The sequence below is a fragment of the Orbicella franksi genome, chromosome 3, assembly GCF_964199315.1.
Source record: "Orbicella franksi chromosome 3, jaOrbFran1.1, whole genome shotgun sequence".
Lineage (NCBI taxonomy): Eukaryota > Metazoa > Cnidaria > Anthozoa > Scleractinia > Merulinidae > Orbicella > Orbicella franksi.
The window spans coordinates 10,530,453-10,554,493 of NC_138147.1; the positions used below are offsets into that span (position 1 = coordinate 10,530,453).

The 24,041-nt window shown below is 40.8% G+C and overlaps 2 protein-coding genes across 2 annotated transcripts in view; both read left to right on the forward strand.

The window, feature by feature from the left end:
• The window catches only part of LOC145481137 (uncharacterized), a 152,361-nt gene that overhangs the window by 71,515 nt on the left and 56,805 nt on the right, over positions 1-24,041 (forward strand). The gene's annotated exons all lie outside the window — the stretch shown is intronic.
• On the forward strand, positions 20,558-22,244 carry LOC145483018 (neuropeptide Y receptor type 2-like). The gene has a single exon (XM_081461642.1). The coding sequence runs from the start codon at positions 20,704-20,706 to the stop codon at positions 21,793-21,795; it is 1,092 nt and encodes a 363-aa protein (XP_081317768.1). The 5' UTR covers positions 20,558-20,703; the 3' UTR covers positions 21,796-22,244.

Here is a 24,041-nt window from a genome sequence, read left to right on the forward strand (position 1 = left end):
ACAGGCTCTCTTGAATCACAAGCAATAAAACAGGGAAGAAGCTTTGTTTCAGCCGCATGCAATTTTAAGTTCGTATATATAGCGTAATTACTCAGTGTCTACCAGCTAATGTATTTCACTCGTTAAAGGATCTGTAGCTAGCACAGAAATAAATGGGCCATCTTTATCAAAGCTCTGCTGCGTTTGACATTTTTCTTAGAGAACCGGTGGCATTATTTAGAGCGATTGCCGCCAGTGGTTTCAAAGTACTCTGTGTGTTTGAAAAAAGACAATCCTGCGGTCATTTTTGAAAAAAAAACTGTTCTCAGAAACTTGAAAACAAACTTTGGCTTTTTCACTTGTTTTGATTAGTAAAAAAGTCAGTCATATGTCGGTAGGTATCGCATAGTGTTTGAGACCCTGATGTAACGCTTAAGATTTTAGAGAACTTCTTAATTGACATAAAAATGTTTACAAGTCTTTTCGAAAATAAGTGTCTCACCAAGCACCTGCAAGCACGAACACCCCTTAAAGATGAGAGCAGGTACGACAGAACTTTCACCGATCCGTTTTAGAATGATAGGTAATGCTGCATTCCACGTATCTATGCAAACAAGACAGAAAAGGTGTTGTTTCCAACTGAAAAGAATAGCTATTCGTGGATTGGAGTGCTATATAAACTGGTGCTATAGATTTAAAGTGAAATCCTAGATTTATTTAGTCTTCCGGACTTAATGGGATCTTTTTCCTTCTATTGGCTGGGTTATTAAGCCAAAACGTATTGACTCTTGGGTATTTTTCTCGCTCTCCAAGTCACACATTTCGTTTACTCGGTAGTTGTTTTGGCCTTTATACCGGGGAGCATTTCTTAACTATTAATTTTAGGTCCAATATCGTACTTTGTCTCTTACTTGCCTTAATTACTTGTTATTTGCTAATCCAAATCCTCTTGTCTTTTCATTCAAATGACCAGGTAGCATATTTTTGTTTTAATGGCGTTAAGAGGGTGACCGTAATTAGATGTCAACAAACATATTCCCACCAGTTCCCAGGACAATGGCTTGCTATTACGGTTTTTGATTGGGGATTTAACACGTTATGAGGGTTTTCATTAACACCTCTTGAAAAACAAAAGCCATACATTTACAAGAGTCAAGGGGTAATTATAACTTGACAAAGGAGTTAAGATGTAGCTTTTTGAAAAAGGGCAGTGTTTTAGGTGCACAAAGCAAAATTTCCGAATGAATGTCTTGAGCCAATGCATGCATTCTCGTGTAGCGTGGATTTCACGAGCAACCACCGGGACACTCAGTCGTAAGAGGCTAAAATGGATTATAGGATAATAAGGTTTTTATTCTGTTTATTTTAGTTATAAGATATTATTTTTTCCTAGTGTACAAGAAAGTCACAAATAAAATACAACCAGATACACACATACACCAATTTTTGTCCAAAATTCGCGTTTCAGACTGTTCATTTGAACTGTCACGTACTTTCATTTGTTAGAAAACATCAAGACACCTGTCTAGTCTAACATAACAAGCGTTATTGTTAAAAGTGACTTCAACCTTGACAACCTGTGGGAAAAATCGTAGCCTTTTGTCAAAGGATTAAGTCCTTCACTTCAATCCAGCTTACCTGTTTTGCAGTTGTTAGCCGGTGTACAGTGCTACAACTCCCAAACTCGACACATCTTGTTATGAACAAACAAACATTTTGGACCGTCTCTAAAGACGTTCGCTGCATGTTTTCACGCAAAATACAAACACCAATAAGCCCATTTTCCCTGGGACTAATTACCGTCAACTTAGTTAGTCCCCATGACAAACATAAAGTGGTAAATTTACACAGCAGTGATAATGAAGATCAAAAACTAATGATCACTCGAAAACATCGGCTGCAGCATTCCCTTTTTATAAAAAGAACTTTCCAATAGAAAGAAAGTTTGCTGTAAGGTGAGAAAAATGTAAGTTTGGCTTTTTGCTTTATGTACAAAACGTGTGTTAAATGTGAAGGTGAATTAATCAACATGACACGAGCGTGGGACAAAGAAAAATTCTGAGTCCCCGACAGGAATCGAACCCATGACCTCCCGAACACCGGGCGGGCGCTCTATCCACTGAGCTACGAGAACTCGTGGAGAGCAAGGTCATTTAACTGAGTTCATATATGATAGGTGTCCTGCATACTGCTAGGATCAACGCTATCGAATTCATCGTGAGTAGTGATAAGTTAATAAAGATGGTGAATTTTTAAGCTCGGTAATGAAATGTGAAGGTGAATTAATCAACATGACACGAGCGTGGGACAAAGAATTTTTCTTTGTCCCACGCTCGTGTCATGTTGATTAATTCACCTTCACATTTCATTACCGAGCTTAAAATTCACCATCTTTATTAACTTATCAAAACGTGTGTGCTTCTTCGCTATTTGAATGACTTTGGGTATATATAGAGAGGCATAAGTTGCAAAAATATCCAAAACGCGCGCATTTATTACAACAAGGAAACTTGCAAGACTTGTAACAAGCAAAGTTCTTTTTTTACCGTATTGCGACAATTCAAGTGTTTTGGAAAAAGTATTTATCTGTTAGTTCTTACGACTAAAGTTGAAGGTGTCGGTGCCATGCACGTTAATTAATTAAAATAAAAATAACGAGAGTTGATAGGGAAAATCCAGTATCGGCAAAGTTACGAGTATAACAAATAACAAAAGTATGTCTTGGCACGGACCAAATTTAATATAGCTAGTCTTCACTGTCTAATACCGTTACTACACATGAACGGTGGTTCACCTCGTTTCATTTCCTTGATTCCGTTTGTAGGATCAGAGATGGGCGAGGGATTCTGGAGGGAAAGGAATCGTCCTCTGGAGCAACTTGACGGAGACTGACTAAGTGATGGTGAGAGTTCGCTAATTAGTTTATTGCTTTTCATTTCCGTTGGTTCTAGCTTTCCCAAAGCGTGCGTCAACCAGAGCTTCCGAGCGTTAAAGAGAACTAAACTTTCAACGACTATCACTAGAACGCGGCCAAACGAGGGTTAGAATACACGACAGACGACAAAAATTAGTCATCGAGGGAGCCCAAGGTGTCTTGAACTCTCATTGAAACTTGGTTTCAAAATGAGAGCTTAACAGTATTTTAGCGACCAATCTCAGTGAACTCTCGCCTACTGTGATTCTGGTTTGGCCAGGGCCTTAAGGAAACAGTAAACGAGGCCGAAGTCATTTTTCAGATATATAAACACAAAAACATTTTCACTTTCTAAAACGAGAACAGCGCATAGGGAAGTACGAGATGTAGTGCTTAAACAGTGAATAAACAGTAAATTAAGTAAATTAAATTAAGTGCTTAAACAATGCTCGAGGAGGATGTTGACGATTCATTTTGTAAAATACGAGTGTAATGCCCGCACTCAAACTCGCTGCGTAAGCGGCGCGCGTTATAACCGGATGAAACACGTGCGCGCGCGGAAGCCGAGTACTTTGTTGAGATATATTACGAACTCGGAGTTCTCTATTGCAGCGCGCGCAATTCCTAATGGTCACTGCGCCGGATTTCGCTTTCCAGTGGACCAAACATTCCGCTTTGAATCTCCCAAAATTGCCACTACAAGGACGAAACATTTTGCGGAATTTCCGTTAAAGAGGACAACCTCGCGAGGTTTGCCCAAATTTGAAACAATTTCATACCGGGAATTTCCGTTCTATTTGACTTTTTCAACCCGGAATTTTCGTTCTAATAGTTAGCATTTCGAAAATTCAACTAATTTCGGGTTTTCCGGAAACTTTCCCCCGTTCCAAAAGTTCCAGAATTTTTTGGCTCAATGAAAAGCGCTCCTTATCAACCGGTCCAGGCTCGAGCCCTGACCAGGATTATTATATTGTGTTCTTTACTCTGACGGTGCCTCTCTCTACCGTACCCTGATGTCTAAATGGGTTCCAGCGAATGTAATGCTGGGGGCCTCCTTCCGATTGATTAGCAGGGAGGAGAAGGTCTATTCCTAGTCGCTCTTTGCGCGGAAGCCAGAGATAAGCGTTAGCCAAATGAGCCACTGGGTTCGAAAGTAGCCAGTACCTTTACTTATCACAATTACCTCATTAGCCTTCTTTCCTTAAAACAGAAAGGTGGAAGTAAAAGAGAACAATGTAAGCCGGGACAGTGACCAGTCTAACAACGGTAACAGGGCAATCTGATTGGTTTTGATTTTAGTTACTGACCCTGTAAACTAATTTACTCGTGACCGTGTAATAAGTAGAAATATTGACCTTGTTGGTTATTTTTTTCTTTAGCAAGGTGTACAAGAACAAACAATAACGACTTTGGTCAATACGTCTATGCTTGGTCAGTTACAATCATTCTTGAGATTATTAAACTTTCCAATGATTTAACGCCCGCTGTAATGCACTACTCCGGGCTGCATTTTTCCGTCATTTCCATGATGGAGGTTAATGCCCGGCAGCGGCTGGTACTAATATTAGCAAAGGCAATATAATAAACTTATCAGATGTCACTAGCTTGAGATATCGCCCTCGGTTTTCTCTGTTCCAGAACGACCTCAGGCGATTGTCTCGCAGTGCAGCCCTCGAAGTAAATACCATTACAACATAGCCGCCGATTCCTGACAATTTTCTTTGTAGACATCTACTAATATTGTTTTTAAGTATTATTATGTAGTGGCGTTTCTTAATTTAGGTGTTTGGTGATTTTAGTCAGGGTTGAACAGTTGTTTTTCTGAACTACAAGTTTATATCACGCTGCGAATTTAGTCACCTTGACCGTGCTTGCCATAGGACCGATACAGGTGGGCATCGCCATGACCAATTGAGATTTTGAGACAACGTCCTTTGTTTAACTCAAGTATCGAGACCACCACCAAGATATGCTTTGTCTAGTTCAGTAGTGTAACGTAGCCAAAAGACTGGACTCAGCTGTTATCAGCATTGTGAATCACTTCTTTCTGTCTTGTACCCTGGCGCGAAATAAGTCTGAGGTTGTAGCTCTAGGCGTATATATATACCGCGTACTTTGATGAACAATCCTAAGCAAAGAACGTGGATAGGCAAGGGACTCCTTCCGTTAACCACACCTTCTAAAGAACGTCTTCCAGTTCAACTTTGCCGTCGATCACCTTTCTTCAGCGCAAAACCTCTTGCATTGCTTGCAGTTAGAACAGTTGGTGCTAAGAGCAATAAAAGAGTTGTAATCATTTAAGAGTATTAGGAGTTTTTTTTAAGATTGTTATCCAAAAAATGTGCATCGACACAACACTCTCTTATTCTAATACGCTGTGCAGCAAGGTCACAATAAGCCAACTAAGGAGAATAATAGAAGGAGTGGAGCTGAGACTAGCGAGTTTTTTGTTGTTGTTAATTTTTTTAAAACAGCTCTTTTTTTAATAAGTACTTGTGAGCAACATCAGGAACAGATCTTGTCAACTTGCCTTATTTTCTCCGACTGGTTAACGTTAAATCCGTGAGCCCCAAAATCAAATATTGCACTTTTCTTATATCCTGCACGAAATGTTCTGTGGGTATTTTAGGTAGGTAGGTATTTTTTTGCTGTTCACACCTTTGTACGAATGTGATTTGTACTCAAAAGATTAGCCATCTTGTTCAAACTCCCTGGCGAAGTCTGTACTATCAGACGAGGCCGGTCAGAGAATATAAAGCAAGTTGACAAGATCTGTTGTTGTGTGCTGCTCGCTAATACTTATTTAAAAAAAGAATTAAAAAGTGTTGTAAATGCGAGCTCGATACGTTCAGGTTGTAAGTCGTTTAATGTCCATTGTAAAATATAAACCGAACAAACAAATCGGTGCTTCGAGTTCTATGCCTCTAAAAAATCGAGACCGACTACGAGGCTGCAGCTTTGTGAAAAAGCGGGACTACGAGACCCACATAACTGCTTTAAAAAAGGCACTACATACGAGACCCATGAAATTTGACGAGAATTTTGCGAGACCCATGGTTTTTCAAAAACCATTCGCCACCCCTAATACAAATCAGTTTTCTTTCCTGTTTTGGTAACCACGCCCTTGGTGGCTCGCCGCGATTGTCTAGTGACCTCTTGTGGTTTTACAGATTTACCCTGTCCTGATATCCTGCGATATCAAGTCACTGACCTGATATGGCCACGATATCATGCCCCTCGGCCGAATTTGGGTGCGGTAAATATCTAATACCGTTTTGGTACACTTCGACGGCATACCAGGCTCGTTTGGTCTCGCCATGGGTATCTTCAGAGACAAGCGCAAAACCACCGCGCCACAGTCATCACAGTCTTGACTGTAATTGAGTTTAACTTTGAGTCCATTCAAAACTTTGTCTCTCGTACTCAAAGTTGGTGTTCTTTTGTCAGTTGTAAACGAACAACGCTGAATCATCTGCTCATTTGGATGGTCTAGCTGTCAATTGCATAGGAAGCTTCGTCTTTATTAACTCGCAGAAACTGTAAAAGCTTTAATTTTCTAACAGGGTTCCAAAGGCACATAAGATGTGTGCTGTGTAGGTATATGTGGGGATTATTGAAATGTAGGCTGTGTAGGTATATGTAGGGGATTAATGAGATGTAGGCTGTGTAGGTATATTTGAAGGATTAATGAGATTATGCTGTGTAGGTGAATGTGAGGCATTAATGGGATGTAGGCTGTGTAGGTAAATCTCAAGGATTAATGAGCTGTAGGCTATGTTGGTATACACCGAATGCAAATATGGCGGACCGCTCGGTTGGCGCCCGGGACGAGTCGCATGTAAGCGAGGCTAGTCAGTCTTTGATGTCGTGTTTTGACAATGCTTCCCCAGAAAAGTCTTGCTTCGTCGTCGATCTGGTCTGTTTTTGTTTCGCCCTCCTTATAAGTTGTTGTGTTCCTAAATGCCACCAGAAGGAATTGAAATCTTCCACAGCAGAGAAAGTGTTTCGTTTTTTCGTTTCCGCGGTCGCCTCTCAGGGAAAACAGACGAAGGTAAGAAGTTCACGATCGTCGAAGGAACTGCTAAAGTTTGTTCGTTCAGGCTGGAAGATCTTAGGAAATGTGTAAGCGAGCGCATTTAGCTACAAGTCGTTCTCATTCGGCTGAAAGCATTCATTGGATACAAACGATATATCCCTTCTCGTGGCGTTCAGAAACACAGCAGCTCGTAGCCACAGCTAAATAAAACAGACTAAATAGACGACGAAGCAAGACTTTTCTGGGGAAGCATTGTCGAAGCAAAACATCAAAGCCTGACTAGCCTCGCTTGCATGCGACTCGTCCCGGGCGCCGACCGAGTGGTCCGCCATATTTGCATTCGGTGTATATGTGGGGGATTAATGAGATGTAAACTGAAATGGTATATGTGGGTGATTAATGAGATGTAAGCTGCGTAGATATACGTGGGGGATAAATGAGATGTAGGCTGTGTACGTATATGTGGGGGATTAATGAGATGTAGGCTGTGTACGTATATGTGGGGGATTAATGAGATGTATTGTTGTGTAGGTATATGTAGAAGATTAATGAGATGTATGCTGTGTACGTATATGAAGGGTATTAATGAGCTGTAGGCTGTGTACGTATATGTGGGGGATTAATGAGATGAAGACCGTGTACGTATATGTGGGAAGTTAATGAGATGTTAGCTGTGAAGGTATATGGGGGGAATTAATACGATGAAAGCTGTGTAAGTATATGTAGGAGATAAATGAGATGTAGGCTGTATAGGTATATGTGAGGGATTTAATGAGATGTGGGCTGTGTAGGTATATGTAGGAGAATAATGAAATGTAGGCTGCGTAGGTATATGTAGGGGATTAATGAGCTGTAGACTGAGTAGGTATATGTGGGGGATTAATGAGATGTAGGCTGTGCAGGTATATGTGGGGGATTAATGAGATGTAAGCTGTGTAGGTATATGTGGGGAATTAATGAGATGTAGGCTGTGTAGGTATATGTGAGGGATTTAATGAGATGTGGGCTGTGTGGGTATATGTAGGGGAATAATGAAATGTAGGCTGTGTATGTATATGTAGGGGATTAATGAGATGTAGGTATATGTGGGGGATAAATACGATGTAAGCTGTGCAGGTATGTGTGGGGGATTTAATGAGATGTGGGCTGTGTTGGTATATGTGGGGGATTAATGAGATGTAGGCTATGTAGGTATATGTAGGAGATTAATGAAATGCAGGCTGTGAGGGGATATTGGGGATATTTAGGGGGGTGGTTGAGGAAGAACACTTGATTATATATCCGGGAGGTATTGTTTTAAGAGAGATTAAGAGAGATGTGTGAAGTGCGGTGGTATATTGGCCGCCCAACCATCCGGGTGGTGTAGCACTTATAAAGCGAAAGAACAAAAGGCTTGGCTGTGAGCCAGTGAGAAAGCACTGACGTCATATCCAAACTGGACAAACAAGTTTCTGACACCGGCTGGATTTGATTATTCAAAATGGCGGACATACCGAAGGTTAACTAAAGGTTATAATATGCTAATTTGCCAAACATTCTTTATATGCACGCTTATGTTCTGTAACGGCTTTGTAATTTGTGCTATACATACAGTATATTAAAATACGCGTTCACCTTGTTATCTTGAGTTACAGTACTCAGATTAAGACTTGATTGATGACGTTCGTTTAAGGTTCTTTCTGCCATCTAATATTACACGTTGTAGCGAAAGGGTAGTTCAAGTTCGTCGACAACGTCTACCGTCTACGACTGCCTACGAGCGAAAACAACCCCCGGTGCCTCGCCGCCTAAAGCATCACAATTTTCAATGTTATTCCACCAGATATCATTGCCTCAGCAACATTTAGATTTGAGGTCAATTAAATAGCGAGATCCCCGAGAACTGGAAGCTATGGAAAGAGAAATACTGTAATAATTACTTGGTTTGGAGCGGGGAAGCCCCGAGTTTCAACCCGCCATGTTCCTGAGGACATTATTGAAGACGATGACCTTTAAGTGTTCAAAGCCTACACTAAAGAAGAAGATGCAAACGATTGCCGTGTAGTAAGGGGAAAGATGAAAAGGTATCGCATCGGCGAAGTCAGACGTAAACGAGATTTTTTCAGGAGGAGGGAAAAACTTCCCACCGAAACGCTAGACAACTTAATGGCTGAATTGAAAAGAACCTTGGCAAAGAGCTGCAATTTATGTGATTTTTTACGGTTTTACACGATACTCTCATCTGCGTTCGACCGGTCGTGAGATAAAACATGAGCAAAGCACAATGCAGCCACTTAGGATGACAGACCCCACGTTAAACAAGTGTATCGGCTGTGTAAAATTGAATTTGTCCAGGATGCCTATGGCTCTAAAACCTCGCTCAGGCTAAATATGTAATGACAGCGTTCAATTCCACATGGAAATACGAAAAATTAGCAGTTCGACTCATCGTTCGCGTTCGCTGTCATTTTACGTTGTTGTTGTTTCGCCGAGGACGGCTATGAAATGTACAAAGGTTTACTGAACACACTTGTACAGCCTTTGTTTTGCTCATTAAACCTTTTGTTTGATGGTGCTCATTGCCGTCGTGGTTTGCTCCAGACTCCGTCCACACTACGCCGGAGGAATTTAAAAACGCATACAGCTTTATTTCTAAGGTTAGGCCGACGGTTTAGAGTAATTTCGCCACGAAAACGGAGCTTTTCGAAAACGCTCCTCAAACCGGAGGAATTGGAAAACGCCGGCTTCGAGTTTTCGTGTGGACAGAAAACATTTAAAAACGGACCTTTTCGAACACGATAGGATCAGGAGAACCACGTGATTTCCCTGGCCGAGATTTCCTCAAACAAAAATATAAAACGACCGGTGATTGTTGCGTTTTTAAATTCCTCCGGTGTAGTGTACACGACCGGGCCTAAGCTTCGTAGGCTCCTTATGAAGTCAATAATCAGACGGCGTTCTTCAATGAGTTCAAAGAGAAAAAAATTGGAGGAGGTCCCGCGCAAAGGGGAAATGCACCATAAACAAAATAACTATTTAGGAGTGCAACTCTTTAAGGACCTCGACCAAGTTTAACATTCGTTGTATGTTACTAGCATTATCACGAAGGCTGACCCGGTGGCTAAATAAAGTTTTACTTACTTTTACAGTCGGATTTATCAGAAGGAGCCTGGAACACATTTAAGAAAATCTCGTTTTATTCATTAGTAAGAGACCATCTGGGTGGGATTCACCTTCCCAAAAGGAAATTCATGACATCCAGATCTTGGGTATACAATTTACTATCGAATACCAGGGTATGTCATTCGCATACCTAAAAGGAAATTCGTTACATCCAGATCTAAGGTGTACGACGACAAACCGCTCGTTTTGTTCAGTGGCATTTTTATTATCAAATACCAGGGTATGTGATCAGTCTCTTGAATGAGCTAATAATGATAACACATCTCATTAAATCGGTTCTGCACCCATTTCTCATTAAATCAGTTGTTATCAGTTCATGTGGAACCAAGTGGGCAATTCCCCTGATACATACTACTTCTGCGACCGTCGCTACATGTAGCATGCAATATTCGTTAGATTTAGAACAATTACGATTACAGAAAATGGATATCGGAGGATGTGCTCTAGTGACGGTTAACTTATTTCTTCTGTAATCTTTAGAAATCAGGTGCTTTTCCCTTGTCTACTCTCAGAGGGTTCACACGTGTTTTAACGCGCTTCGCTATTTTGTATTTTAGTCGATTTTCAATTCGTTAAAAATGTTTCTTGCAAACGAGAATTCATCATCAATTGCACCTTTGGCTAGTCGACTCAACTACTTGGACACGAAGGATCAATTCAAGTGGTATGGGGATTTTAAAGAATTGATTTGTCTGGTCAGGCGAGACATTACTCGAGTTTACGGAAGATGGCAAAATCTCAGAAGATCTAGAGCATAAAATGCTTTCATTCAAGGTGGGTGATATCATAGTGAAGTGGTATTCTTCAACTCGCACCGTCCAAACTCAAGGGTCTGGTTACGCTATCTTGCGAGAAAAACTAGGCAACCTCTTTGCATCGAAGGAAAACCTGCTTGCTCTTCAACCGCACTGTGACACGCGACAATGTCCGCTCGCGGCCTTAAACGAGTCAACAGCGGTGGATTGCTCATTCAACTCTCGCAGAACCTGCAGTCTGTAACCCAGACTTTGCCAAGCCCTTCCACATCCGAGGGCTGTTCAATGGTTAAGAGCAATCTACAGAAAGTTGACTAACAACTTAATGAGCTTCAGCATCTTGTTCACTCAAAGATAAATATGCAAATAACCAACAGTTTGTCACCTAGTCAAGAACGCCTACTTCAAGAAAATATTGCTCTTCAAAATGAGGTCAACAAATTAAAAGAGCAGCTCGAATGTGAACGTTTATCGAATGCAAGAGCATCTAACACAGTAAAAACCCCTAGAAAATGAACGGGACAGCCTTGTTACAGCCATAAAACTATAAATATAAAATCACAATATGAGAGAAACAAAAATTGGAGACACAAAGAAACGGAAACCTCTTACAGGATATATGAGGATTTAATTATCATTTTAGATTAATTTTCTATACCTATCCATTAATGTTATTTCTAATCTCCTGCCAGTTGCATAACTCATTTTACCTTTAATGTACCACATGCCTTTGGTCTGCTTTTTATGTTTCTATAATACAACCTCAAGCTGTAATAACAACTATCTATTTTTCTTCTTTTTTTCTTTGCCCCTTGTCGTCACTGTATTTGTTAGAAGTGTAAGTCGGGTAACTGTATTTGTTTAGTAGTGTAAGTCGTTTAGATATTGTAATTTAAATAGTGTAAATAATTAGAACAATATAATGTAAATAGAGCTAGTGTTGTAAGTAAGCATTGTTTTCTCTTGTGTTATTGCAAATAAAAAAAAAATAAAACTATTAAATGATGACCAAACTCGGCCAACACCTACAAACACCGCGTCACGTCAGGTCGATAAATCGTCACCTCTTCATCGTGATGATAACACTGGTTGGTTAACTGTTGGCGAGCGGCGGGTAGAAGCTAAATCAACCATCATTTCGGGCGATTCGACGATTAAATATGTCGACACCAGAAGAATGAATCTAAAGGGGAAAATGTGTTTCGCAAATGCTTCCCTTGTAACTCCACGGAAGACATGAAGCATTATATGGTTCCAAGTTTAGCGAAATATCCAGATCAAGTGGTGATCCACATCGGAACAAACGACCTTAATCGTGATCCTCGCTCAGTAGCAAACAACATCATCGAATTAGCAAATGAGGCTGAAGGCCCAGCTAAAAAACGCAAGCTTTTCGTTTCCAACATCATTTGTCGTCGCGATCAGTCCACACTCAACAACAAAGTGAGACAAGTAAACAACTTGTTGAGCTCGTCGAGTCATCAATATTCTTGGTCTTTCATCGATAATTCAAACATTTTAGAAAACCATCTTAATAACGATGGTATTCACTTAAACAGGAAGGGTACAGCTCTGTTTGTTAAAAAGATTTTCTTTGCAATCCGTAATATCTCTAATTAGGATATTTTGGGGACTGAGTCTGCATGCCCAAATGAGTTTTCTTCCAAATCCAATACAGTGACATCAGGTTATTACTCTCTTCCCATTAAAAGAGGACTTAAATTTACTTCTCACAACATTGTGAGTCTTCCTAAGCATTTTGAAGAGCTTCAATCAAATTTAAGTAACCAATTACTTGATTTGCTCGCTCTTAAGGCCAACACCTTAAAGGATGAATTATTTTCTACTGATGGGCATGATTTATTAAGAAAGGATAGAGACCGTCAGGGCGTTGGTGTTGCCATTTACATTAGGTCTGCGATTAATTGTCTTATTCGTCAAGATTTAGATTTAGAAGGTATTGAGGGTATCTGTCTTGAAATTCGCAGACCACGTAGCAAGCCGTTTGTTATGTTGGCATACTGCAGGCCTCCTAATTCTGACTCTTCCTTCTTTGTTAAAATTGATGAGACTATAGGTAAAATAGACTCTGAGGACAAAAGAAATAATCCTTGTTGGCGAACTAAATTGCAACTACCTTTCAAGTAATCAAAATAATGATAATAATTGCATTACTCTTAGGTCCATTACCGAGACATATCAATTGTCTCAACTTATCAAAACACCGACACGGGTGTCTAATTCAAGAGCATCACTAATCGATGTTGTATTTACCTAACCGGCCCCAACAAAATTGCCTGCTCTGGGGTTCTCCACTCTAGTTTTAGAGACCATTATCCTATTTATGCGGTACGTAAAATATCAATTACAGCCGGCAAATCTCATTAATACATTTCGTACAGGGATTAATGGAAATTTGGTACTCTCAAATTCCGTAATGATTTAGTCAAGCTCCCTTGGGAAGCTCTGAAACATTACGATGATCCTGAAAATTTGTGGAATACCTGGAAAAATATGTTTCTTTATGTAGCTGACCAAGAGAGTCAGCGGTCATTAAAGATGGCGGCCATAAATTTTCTAACTCCTGCAGCACTGTTTATTCTCGCTGTTACAATGTACACAGGGCAACTAAAGCGTACTCTTCCTCAAGATAAAGTGATTGACTTTGGACTGAAAACAACGCTTGCCGCCAAGGATCCTCCTGGGATAGGATTCGAGGCGATAATAAGAACTCATCGTGAGCAGAGATGGAGGTCCGCCATCTTGAAACGGGATCGTACTCCAAGTTCGTTCCTGGTGCTCTCTCTCTCTTGCTACTTAGCGGTAATGTCGAACTAAATCCTGGCCCACATTACAAACATCCTTGCGGATCCTGCACCAAACCGGTGAAACCTAATCAGAGAGGCGTCCAATGTGACATTTGTGACATTTGGTATCATACTCGCTGTATGCTAATGAGTCCTGATAGGTATGAAGGCCTAGCCACTTCATCGGCGGTATGGATATGCTCAAGTTGTGGTGTACGAAACTTCTCTAGCACTCTACTTGATGCTGACAACAACATGGAACTTTCAAATTCCTTCTCAAGCTTAACACAAGGTAAATTATCTGCCAACCCGAGTTCTTTGAGCCATTCAGACATGCCGGGTGTCCTGTACGACTCATCTTTACCAAGAACAAACTCGGCGAAAAGTTCCCGATCAGTGAAGAAGAATATATCTATCCTGAACGTCAACTGCCAAAGTCTACCGGCTAAAAGAGAAACATTTCTACATCTGATTAACGATGCAAAACCTGATATAATTATTGGAACTGAATCCTGGCTATCTCACGAGCACAGCAACAATGAGTGTTTCCCTACAGAGACCTACCAGGTAGAGAGGAGAGAGAGACCAAACGACCCTCACGGCGGGGTGTTTATTGCTGCTAAAAAAGACCTAGTACTTGTGAGAGAAGTAACCTGGAAACAGAGTGTGAACTGCTCTGGTGCAATATTCATATCACTGGATGTAAGACACTCCATATAGGAGCATACTACAGACCGCATGTAGGCGATGAAAACAGCCTCCAAGAACTGGATAAATCACTTTCTCTAATAAATCCTGCCCATGATATCCTGCTTGGAGGGGACTTCAACTTCCCAGGCTGGGACTGGAAAAACAAAACCTTGAAAACCTTCCCCTTCCCTACACTACATCACCAATTTGGGGATCTACTCGACGATAAAGGGCTTATCCAAATGGTCGAAGAACCTACCAGGAGCCAAAATATACTAGACCTAGTAATCACTAATAATCCATCTAGAGTTCGCCATGTCAAGGTATTGCCTGGCATATCAGACCACGACTGCCCAATGATAGATCTAGACATACGTCCCATTCGCTACAAACAGAAACGGCGAAAAATACCACTCTATAAGAGGGCACGATGGGATAGCTTTGAGGCAGACCTCCAAACCACAACTGAGGTGATAGATCGTAACAAAGATACATTGTCGGTAAATGAACTATGGCTTACGTTTAAAAAAGCCATTCATGACGGCACCCTAAAACACATTCCACACAAGACATGTAAACACAAGAACAACTTGCCGTGGATCACGCCTAGCATTAAAAGGCTAATCAGGCAGAGAGACAGAACAAATATCAAGCGAAAAAGAGCAAGAGAAAGGAATGCAGTTGGAGCTTCTCGTCTACTTGACCAGAAGATGAGAGAGCTAAAGAGAAAAATCCAGAGGGAATCTAGGAAACAGTATTGGGAGCATGTCGAGTCTATCATCTCACCGATGGAAGAAGACACAAATGACTTCTCAGGAATGAAAAGATTCTGGTCCTTCACCAAACACAGCAGAAGGGACAGTATGGGTGTCGGGTCATTGAAGAAAGATGGCACAACAATATCTCATCCCAGAGATAAAGCTAATATCCTAATCATGCAGTTCCAGTCAGTGTTCACACGTGACAATCCAGACGCACAAGACATACCGATGATGTCATCGCCGTTTGCCACCATAGACGACATCCACATAACTAGGGCAGGAATCCAGCGGATGTTAGACCGGCTTAAAATCCATAAGGCACCCGGACCGGATGGTATAACACCTCGAGTGATGAAGGAGCTCTCAGAACCTGTAGCCTCCATTCTTACTATCATATTTAAGAAGTCGTATGAAAGCGGAGAAATCCCAGACGACTGGAAATGTGCCAACATCACACCTATCTATAAGAAGGGCTCTAAATATGATGCAAGTAACTACAGGCCTATCTCCCTCACGTGTGTATCAAGCAAATTGATGGAGCATATCATAGCAAGCTCAATCATGCGGCACGCCGATAACCACAACATCCTGTACCCCCTACAACATGGCTTCAGGGATAGAAGATCGTGTGAAACACAGCTTTTGGGATTCGTAAACGACCTAGTTAACACTATGCATGCTGGATCCCAGACGGATATCCTGGTGATGGACTTTAGTAAGGCATTTGACAAAGTCAGCCATCCTCGTCTTGTTACCAAGCTGAAGTATTATGGAATTGGTGGTAGGACAAACAGATGGGTCCAATCCTTCCTAAGTGGCAGAACACAGAGAGTTGTCTTTGAAAGAGAATTTTCAGACGACGCCGAAGTACTTTCTGGTGTACCACAAGGTTCTGTCCTGGGTCCATGCTTATTCCTTTTTTATATAAATGACCTACCTGAATCCCTTGCCTCCAACATTAGACTATTTGCTAATGACACCATTGTGTACCTGACCATCCACTCAGACAGTGACACCCAAGTACTCCAAAGAGACCTAGACAAATTAGCCGAATGGGAAACCCTATGGAAAGTGGAGTTCCATCCAGACAAGTGTGAAGTACTTAGAGTAGGGCGCAAGCGTGCTATGGTACAAAATGACTATATTCTTCATGGTAAGATATTAGCAACGGCTGACTCAGCCAAATACCTCGGAGTTACTCTAGCATCAGACCTGAGATGGAACAAACACATCGACACCATCTCAAGTAATAAAAGCTAATAGAACTCTTGGATTCCTGAAAAGGAATCTAAAGATTAACTCTACTGCACTCAAGTCCACTGCCTATAAAACACTGATCCGACCTACCCTCGAGTATGCCTGCACCGTTTGGGATCCTTACACACAGGGAAACATCTATAAGCTCGAGATGGTGCAGCGTCGGGCAGCGAGATTTGTTCTTGGCAGATACAACAACACATCCAGCGTAGGGGACATGCTATATGAGCTCGGCTGGACTTCCCTCCAAACTAGGAGACAGACACTTAGACTCTGCATGATGTATAAAATTCATAAAGACTTGATAGCCATGGACGCACAAGAGTTCATGACTCCACTTCAAAGGAGATCACGGCACGTAAATTCAGATGCGTACAAAATTCCCCGCTCAAAGACGGACTACCACATGTACTCGTTTTTCCCGAGGACGATACGAGAGTGGAACAGCCTGGCCAATGAAACAGTGAATGCACCAAACTTGACGGCCTTCAAGAAAAGCCTGCCGCCTGACCAAGGCCAAACCAAAGGACGTTAACTTTGACTTTATTATTATTATTATCATCATTATTGCTATTATTATTATTATTTAGTTTTTATTATAAAATTTTAGCCTTATTTTAATTTGTAGTTTTTTATTTATACGCTCACTAGAATCTTCAGAATTGAAGGAGGTGAGTCGCCCAGGAAGAAGAAGAACACGTTCCCACAAAAACAAAGAGAGTTCGCCAGAAGGCTTCTCCTTGGCTCACTCGTAACATCACGGCACTAATACGTCAAGAGAGACGGAGCTAAATTAAACACTCAAGACGTAATGATTCCAACGCTAAATTCTCTGAAAACTCAAGTAATCCCAAAGAAATTTGGAAAACAATTAATTCAGTTACAGGTAGATCACAAAAGGACTCTATTATCAACGAAATTAATGTCGGTGAAACACATTGTATCAACAATGAAGACGAAATTGCTGATTTGCTAAATTAACAGTTCACGAATATCGGGCCTCATCTAGCCTTAAACTTCCAAGCACTATCGAGGCTTTTAATCTTTTCATAACCTCAGTTTCATCCGTTTTTCAATTAACCTGTATTAATCCGAGTGTTGTGTTGAATCTTTGCAAAAACTTGGTCACTAATAAATCTGCCGGTCTCGATCGCATCCCAAACAAATTACTCTTAAGGTGGCTCCCTATGGTTTTACGATCGCACGCGCGCCGAGGATGAAAGCTCAAGTAATCTGCGCGCGCTCGAAGGAAAACGTCAGTGTTTTGGATATTTTATGACGTCAACATGAGCACAAAAAGCAAAGCTGACAGTGAATTTTCTCGCGTTTCTTTCGGTGAAATTCCGCGAAATTTGGCGGATTGGTAGTAATCATTTTACTTTAGTCGGAGCTCGTTTATAAGACAAGATTTCTTGCAGCGGCAAAAGACATAAATTTGAAAAAATCGAAGAAACTGCCTTTACAAACCCTACTTTCTTCGTGTTTAAAATTCGTATCCCGCTGGAAGCGATGTGTTGTAAAAATTTTGGAAGATTTCACTGAAGAAAATTCAAGAAAATCACAAATAAAGCCACACAAACGGTAAAAAACACATTTGTTTGGGTATTTACAATTCAAGACTAAAGTTCAAAATTTTAACAGAGATGGTAGCAAAACACTATTTAATCATTCGTTATTACATGTAATAAGTTTGAAATGACTGGGTGTGAAAGCGAATGCAAAAACAGCATTCAAAACATAACACTTGCGCGCGCAACGCCATAAATGATTACCCGGTGGAGCCACCTTAATTCTATCACAAGTGGTTATATTCCTACTGATCGGAAAATTGCGAAGGTTTTTCCACTCCACAAGGACAACAGTAAAACAAATCTCAACAATTATCGTCCAATTTCCAATCTATCATCTATTTCTAAAATTATGGAAAGGCTTGTTTACAACCAACTCTGTTTATACTTTTCGGATAACAAATTGATCAATTAATATCAATCAGGCTGTCGATCGTTACATTCGACTGCCACAACTTTGCTTGACGCTACCAATCACTGGTACTTCAACATCAATAATGGCCTTGTCATATCCGTTGTTTTTCTCGACTTAGCTAAAGCTTTTGACACCATTGACCATAATATTAATTATTCCAATAATTTTCCTCCGAAAAAAAAACAGTGCTGACCCGTACGGGAGACCGGGAGATTCGGTCTGTATACATGAGGCTCCTGGATAATCTGGGAAAGTTTTCACCGTCTGTAAGTGAACAGGCTCCCGACGAGCGCAAAAAAGATAAAATAGGATGAGCGAAGCGAGCCTGGCGGGGAGAGATTTTTCCCTCTCCAGACCACCGTCTCGGCTATCTCTGCCCGCCTGTTTTTTCCTTCCCCTACAACACAATTGGGAGCCTGTTCACAGGCTAAGTTGGCTGAGATATTCGTATACGAATTGAGAAGACGTCTACGCCACCTTTGCCATGCTCTAATATACAGGCAATATTTGTGTCAAAGCTTTACACCTGCAGATCCTTTTCTGTGCGGCAAAGTTTTTATGTCTGTAAAGAGTATAACGGGGCTTTTGAATTCAGTTACGTCTGTATGACAACCTTCATTAAGTGGCACACAAACGTTTTCCTTGTGTAGTCTCTCGTTGCTTACACGACTGTTTTCTCGAGCGGTATAAAATGACACCAAACTCTAACGTGTGTCGTGGCTTCAGCCCTTTTGGACGAAATCCGTTCAGACCATGCATACCATAGCCGGATTCGGATATGGTGTGTCATATTCTCTTGGTCTGATGCGCTGCCAAAAATGATCGGTCAACAAAATGGACAAAAGTAACACTGAAGTTCATAGTCCTTGTGCAAAGTTTAAGTATTTTCAATTGACTTATTCCTATAATTTGTGTCAAAATTGTTTGGACCTATAGTACGATCCACGAAGATCAAAGACATCAGAGGTCAAGAAAAGGAAAAAAAGACCAAAAAATGGTGGCACGTCTGCCACGATTTGATGATCTTTTTTAACACTCTGTTTACTATTTACTTTGAATGAATGCTGTCTAGTTCAGAGGACGTTCACGAAAATCTAATTGGTAAATCACGCATCACGTGCTTGTAAAATAGCAAATCACATATCACGTTGTGATGTCCGATCCCGCATCACGCGGCTAATTTGGTCTCGAACACTCATCACGCTGCTAATTTTGGGGCGATCACGCGTCGCACAAAAACCCTTTGCCACCCTCCTCGAACTGGAAGAAAGCACAGTAGAAGGTCAGCAACTGTAGCAAAAAGATAAGAAAAGGAGAAAAAGAAAAGGCAAAAAAAAAAAAATTAAAAAACCGAAAAGCCTAAAGAAGTAGATCACTCTTGTCGTAGATCACATACGTCGGCCTTTGTGCCAAGAATTGGGGTTAAAAGCGCCATTGTATACATAAAAAAATTATTTTTTTTTTTTAAAGCAAAAAAAACGACTTTTCAGCTGACATACGTTTTACCAAGATCTGAGTTACCATGGTAATGTTAGGGCGTCATACCTATGATTTTTACCTGACATGGTTTTTCTAAACGATGGCAAAATTTAAAATAAAATTATGACAGCGTTTTCCAGAAAATTTCGGGTGAAGTTTTGAAACTTCACAACGAGCTAGTCAAATGAAATGTGTATAATGGCGCTTTTAAGCCCAGTTCTCGGCACAAAGGCCGACGTGTCAAAACTAAGAATTCAGTTTTGCTTTTTAGGTCGCCGTTCTATGTTAAATTGAAATTATCAGCCAAACATCTCTGACAGGAAAAAAATATACTTAACGATAAGCTTCTGTGCAATTTTTTGAACAAGTAAAACACCGAATTTAATGTGTGAACGTTCCATTGTACTGGTCAATATCGCAAGGACCGGAAGGCTCAGGAAACCAATTAAAAACTAAAGGTAACGAGATAAGAGGACGGTCTTTCTTCGATCCCGTTTCCCTTCCGAATGGAGTAATCAAATGATCAATTACTCTCGCAGTCGTAGCACCTGAGCCGGATACCAGAACCTTTTGTAAAGATCAATTCATGTCTTCTGGTGGGGCAAGCTAAAACGTAATGCAGCGTCATTTGCATTTTATTTCCATTTTATTTGAACAATATTCCGGCTAAATGGGAAACATGTCCCTGTTTTAAGTTCATCAAACGCGACTTGTGTCCATCAAATTTAAAAAACACTTCACATTTCCGTCACTGTTTCTTTTTATACAGACATACCAGAAAACAACATCATGGCTGTTTACGTGCACTGTGGGGGAGGCCAACTGATAAACAAACAACCTGATTGGTGCTTAGTATGATAATTGATCTTATTTCCTGGACATGACCGGAGTCGTCCTCAATTGTAAATGCTATAAATCCACTGGAATAGGGCTCCAGTATCTAGCATGTATAATCGATTTGGATAAGCCTTTCAGCACTGAGTGTCAGGGTGGAAGAATGCCTAACTCCACAAATGTGAATTTTTCTACCATGATGGAGGAAAGTTATCCTTCGACACCAGCGCCCGCACCAGTGCCAAGAAGTCTCGCCATTGCAGTCCTCGTGATTTTGTCGATCTTGATTTTGGCGGGAGCTTCTGGAAACGCCTTGGTCTGTAATCTTCTTCGAAGACGCCCTGACCTTCGCAAAGTGCCTCACTATCTGCTCGCCAACCTTTCTTCGACTGGGCTCCTGACATCCTTCTTTGCTATTCCGTCCCTGTTAATAGCAACCGTTGTCAATTACCTTCAGGCTGGCCACTTTCCAGTCGCTCAGACACTGTGTAAACTTGGCTTTCCTCTTTCTGTTGGCTGCGTAGCGCTAAATGCGTTGACTATAACTCTTATGACAATAGATCGCCACGATTGCGTTGTTCGCCCATTCCGTCGTCGGTTATCAACGCGATATGTTAAGAAAATTCTGCCACTTACTTGGCTTGTGGCCTTCATAATTACTGCTGTACTCCTCGTACTGTTAAGAAAAGATACCTCTGTTTGCTGTACATGGTTTCCTGATAAGCAGTCCAAGTCTTTTCAAACGGAACAAGGTAATGTTATCCAAATTTACCTAGCGACAATTGCACAGCTAGATACGCTAGCGATAGTGCTAGTGATAATTACTTTCTTTCGTGTCGTAAAAACGTTACGCTCGCTAGCTATTCCACAATCGACAAAATCAACCATCCAACAACGCCAGGAAAAACAACTTACACGGCTGACGTATGGAATCAGTGGAACTTATATTTTATTCAGGTTACCATTCATCGTTTGCCACATTGTGATAAGGGCGGTAGAGTTTCAAGGTAAGGCCTTGAATACCGTGTTTCTGCTGATAACTGCAATGGTGTATTCCACTTTCGTTTTAAATCCAGTCCTTTATTTCAAAATGCTCAGGGCTAGGCAGCCAAACCATGTTGGCCCAGTCGTAACATAAGCTCTCCAGGCACAACTGAAATACCCACGAAATACCCAGAGAACAAGATCAAATCGTGAGGTAGTACACCGTGAACGTCCTCATGTTTGAAATCAACGATGTACAATACAGTACCGATTTGTATTTCGAGCGTACATTTGGTTAACCTTTTGTATCTCGGTTTACTCAGATTTTTTTTCGATTTCATTTCCAAGACATAATCCGAAATCTACATCATTTTTGCCATCAGTTGGATTTTAATAAATAGAGCGTGTAAATAAGCCAAAAATAAAAGTAAATATAGTGTTTAATTTCTCAGCGAGCTCCTGTGTGGCCTCTTTATCCTCTCCTCTTCACTTCTCTTTGTTTATACCTTTTTCTCTTCACCCCATCTCCCTTAATTCAACTGTGTTTGATGCGTCAACCAATGTTTACTTGTAATCCCCTTTCTCTATCTCTCCTTCGTCCTGGCCTCCACTCTTTCTAAGCAAAAGCAACTAAAACTATACCAAAAACAACAACGACTTTATTTACTTGATATGTTTCGATACAACAATGTTAATTCTTTGGCCGAGTCCAGGGGTGCTTACCATTTACATGAAACCATCCGGATGAAAATTTCTCCATTAATGGTAAGCGAATTTCCATCCGGAAAGAACGGGGGAAACGGGTCTTGAACCATCAACCATGTGCCAAACGGATATTTGAGCCCCCGATAAGGTATTGTAGCGGTTGATTCACTGTCACTATGACAACAAGTGGCTAATTGAAAACAATTAAAAATGGCGCTACGCGGGTTTTTGATTGCTGTTTTGAACGACGACGAGGACTGTCATGAGTTGGTAGAGTGCGACGACGACATTTTTGTACTTGCTGTGGGCTCTACGGTTATGCGACGAGGCCTCAGTAGAATTCAAGGCTACTTCGAAGAAACTGTGCCATCATATTTTGGGGACGAATTTAAGAGTCATTTTCGGCTAACTCGCAACACCTGTGAGTTGCTCACGCGAGAAATTGTTGCCTCTGGCTGCCTTAATTTGGGTTTAAACCGGTTTGGAAGGACCCCAATTCCACCAGAGAAACAAATTTTGATTTATTTGTGGATGCTGGCTAATGGTAGCGAGACGTCAAGACAAGTGGCAGATCGCTTCGATGTCACTATGAGTAGTTGCGGTAGGGTGCTGCGAAAAGTAAATACTGCCATCCTGTCAATGCTTCCACGCTATCTCAAGTGGCCTAATGGTGAGACTATACTATTTTTCTCCATTTAATTAAGCTGTAAACAAACCCGTGTTTGTTTGTTTTTATCTGCCGTCGGTCTGTTCTCGACAGCGGTAATAACTGGAGCATGTCATAATTTATCAGTGTTGCTTGAGTAAATTAATTACATCATATTTTTTGGCAATATTAAGAGGAATTACACGTATATATGGAAATTAATTAAAACTTTAATGTTCATTATGGGGTATTTTGCAGTCGCGGAAATGAGAGAAATCTCACAACGTTTTGAAGATGGAGGAATGTCTGGAACAATTGGTAGGTGCCATAGGTGAAAACATGGAAAGTTCCTTCTATATTGCTCATGACACTCTTTATCTCTTTACCATGGACGTGGGTCAGTGTACGCTGAAGCCAATAACCATGTCCTCGTGAATAAAATTCAGTGATGAAATGGAAAGCAAACTGGAGATCTTAATTTTTATTCACTTTTGTAAACATTGGATTCAGCTGGGTGACATAAAAATGAAACAGTCTATTGGCACGTGCTATATTTGAAAAGAAGAAAAAGCTGTATGTAGTTCCAGCTATGCATATCGTTGCTAAACCTGGTCCTGAAATATCTTGCAGGTTCCTCAGTCTTAACATGTATATTTCAAACTATGTGTTTTACACACAGTTATATACTGTTTATAAGCCTGAAAATTTAGTTTCTTGCTTCAATGGGCGATAGCAGTGTTGAGACCCTCTACTTTTCTTGAGTTCCTTGGGCACATCTCACCCTGCCCCTGTTCATTGTTACCCCCTTCCCCTGATGCAATGTTGGATTAAGTTATCTGCAAGAGTTGCTTTGATTGTGTGTAACATTAGAAAGGGAGAAAGGGGGGGTTCTTAATCTACATTGTACAGTGCAAGGGATTAGATGTAGAATAATGGAAAATTGAAATTGGCACTCATTTAAATCAACTGTCTTGTTGCTCATTGTTGGTTAGCTTGAGAAAATAGAGGTTTAAGAAGGGATTAGCCAAATAGGCTCTGGAGTGAAAATG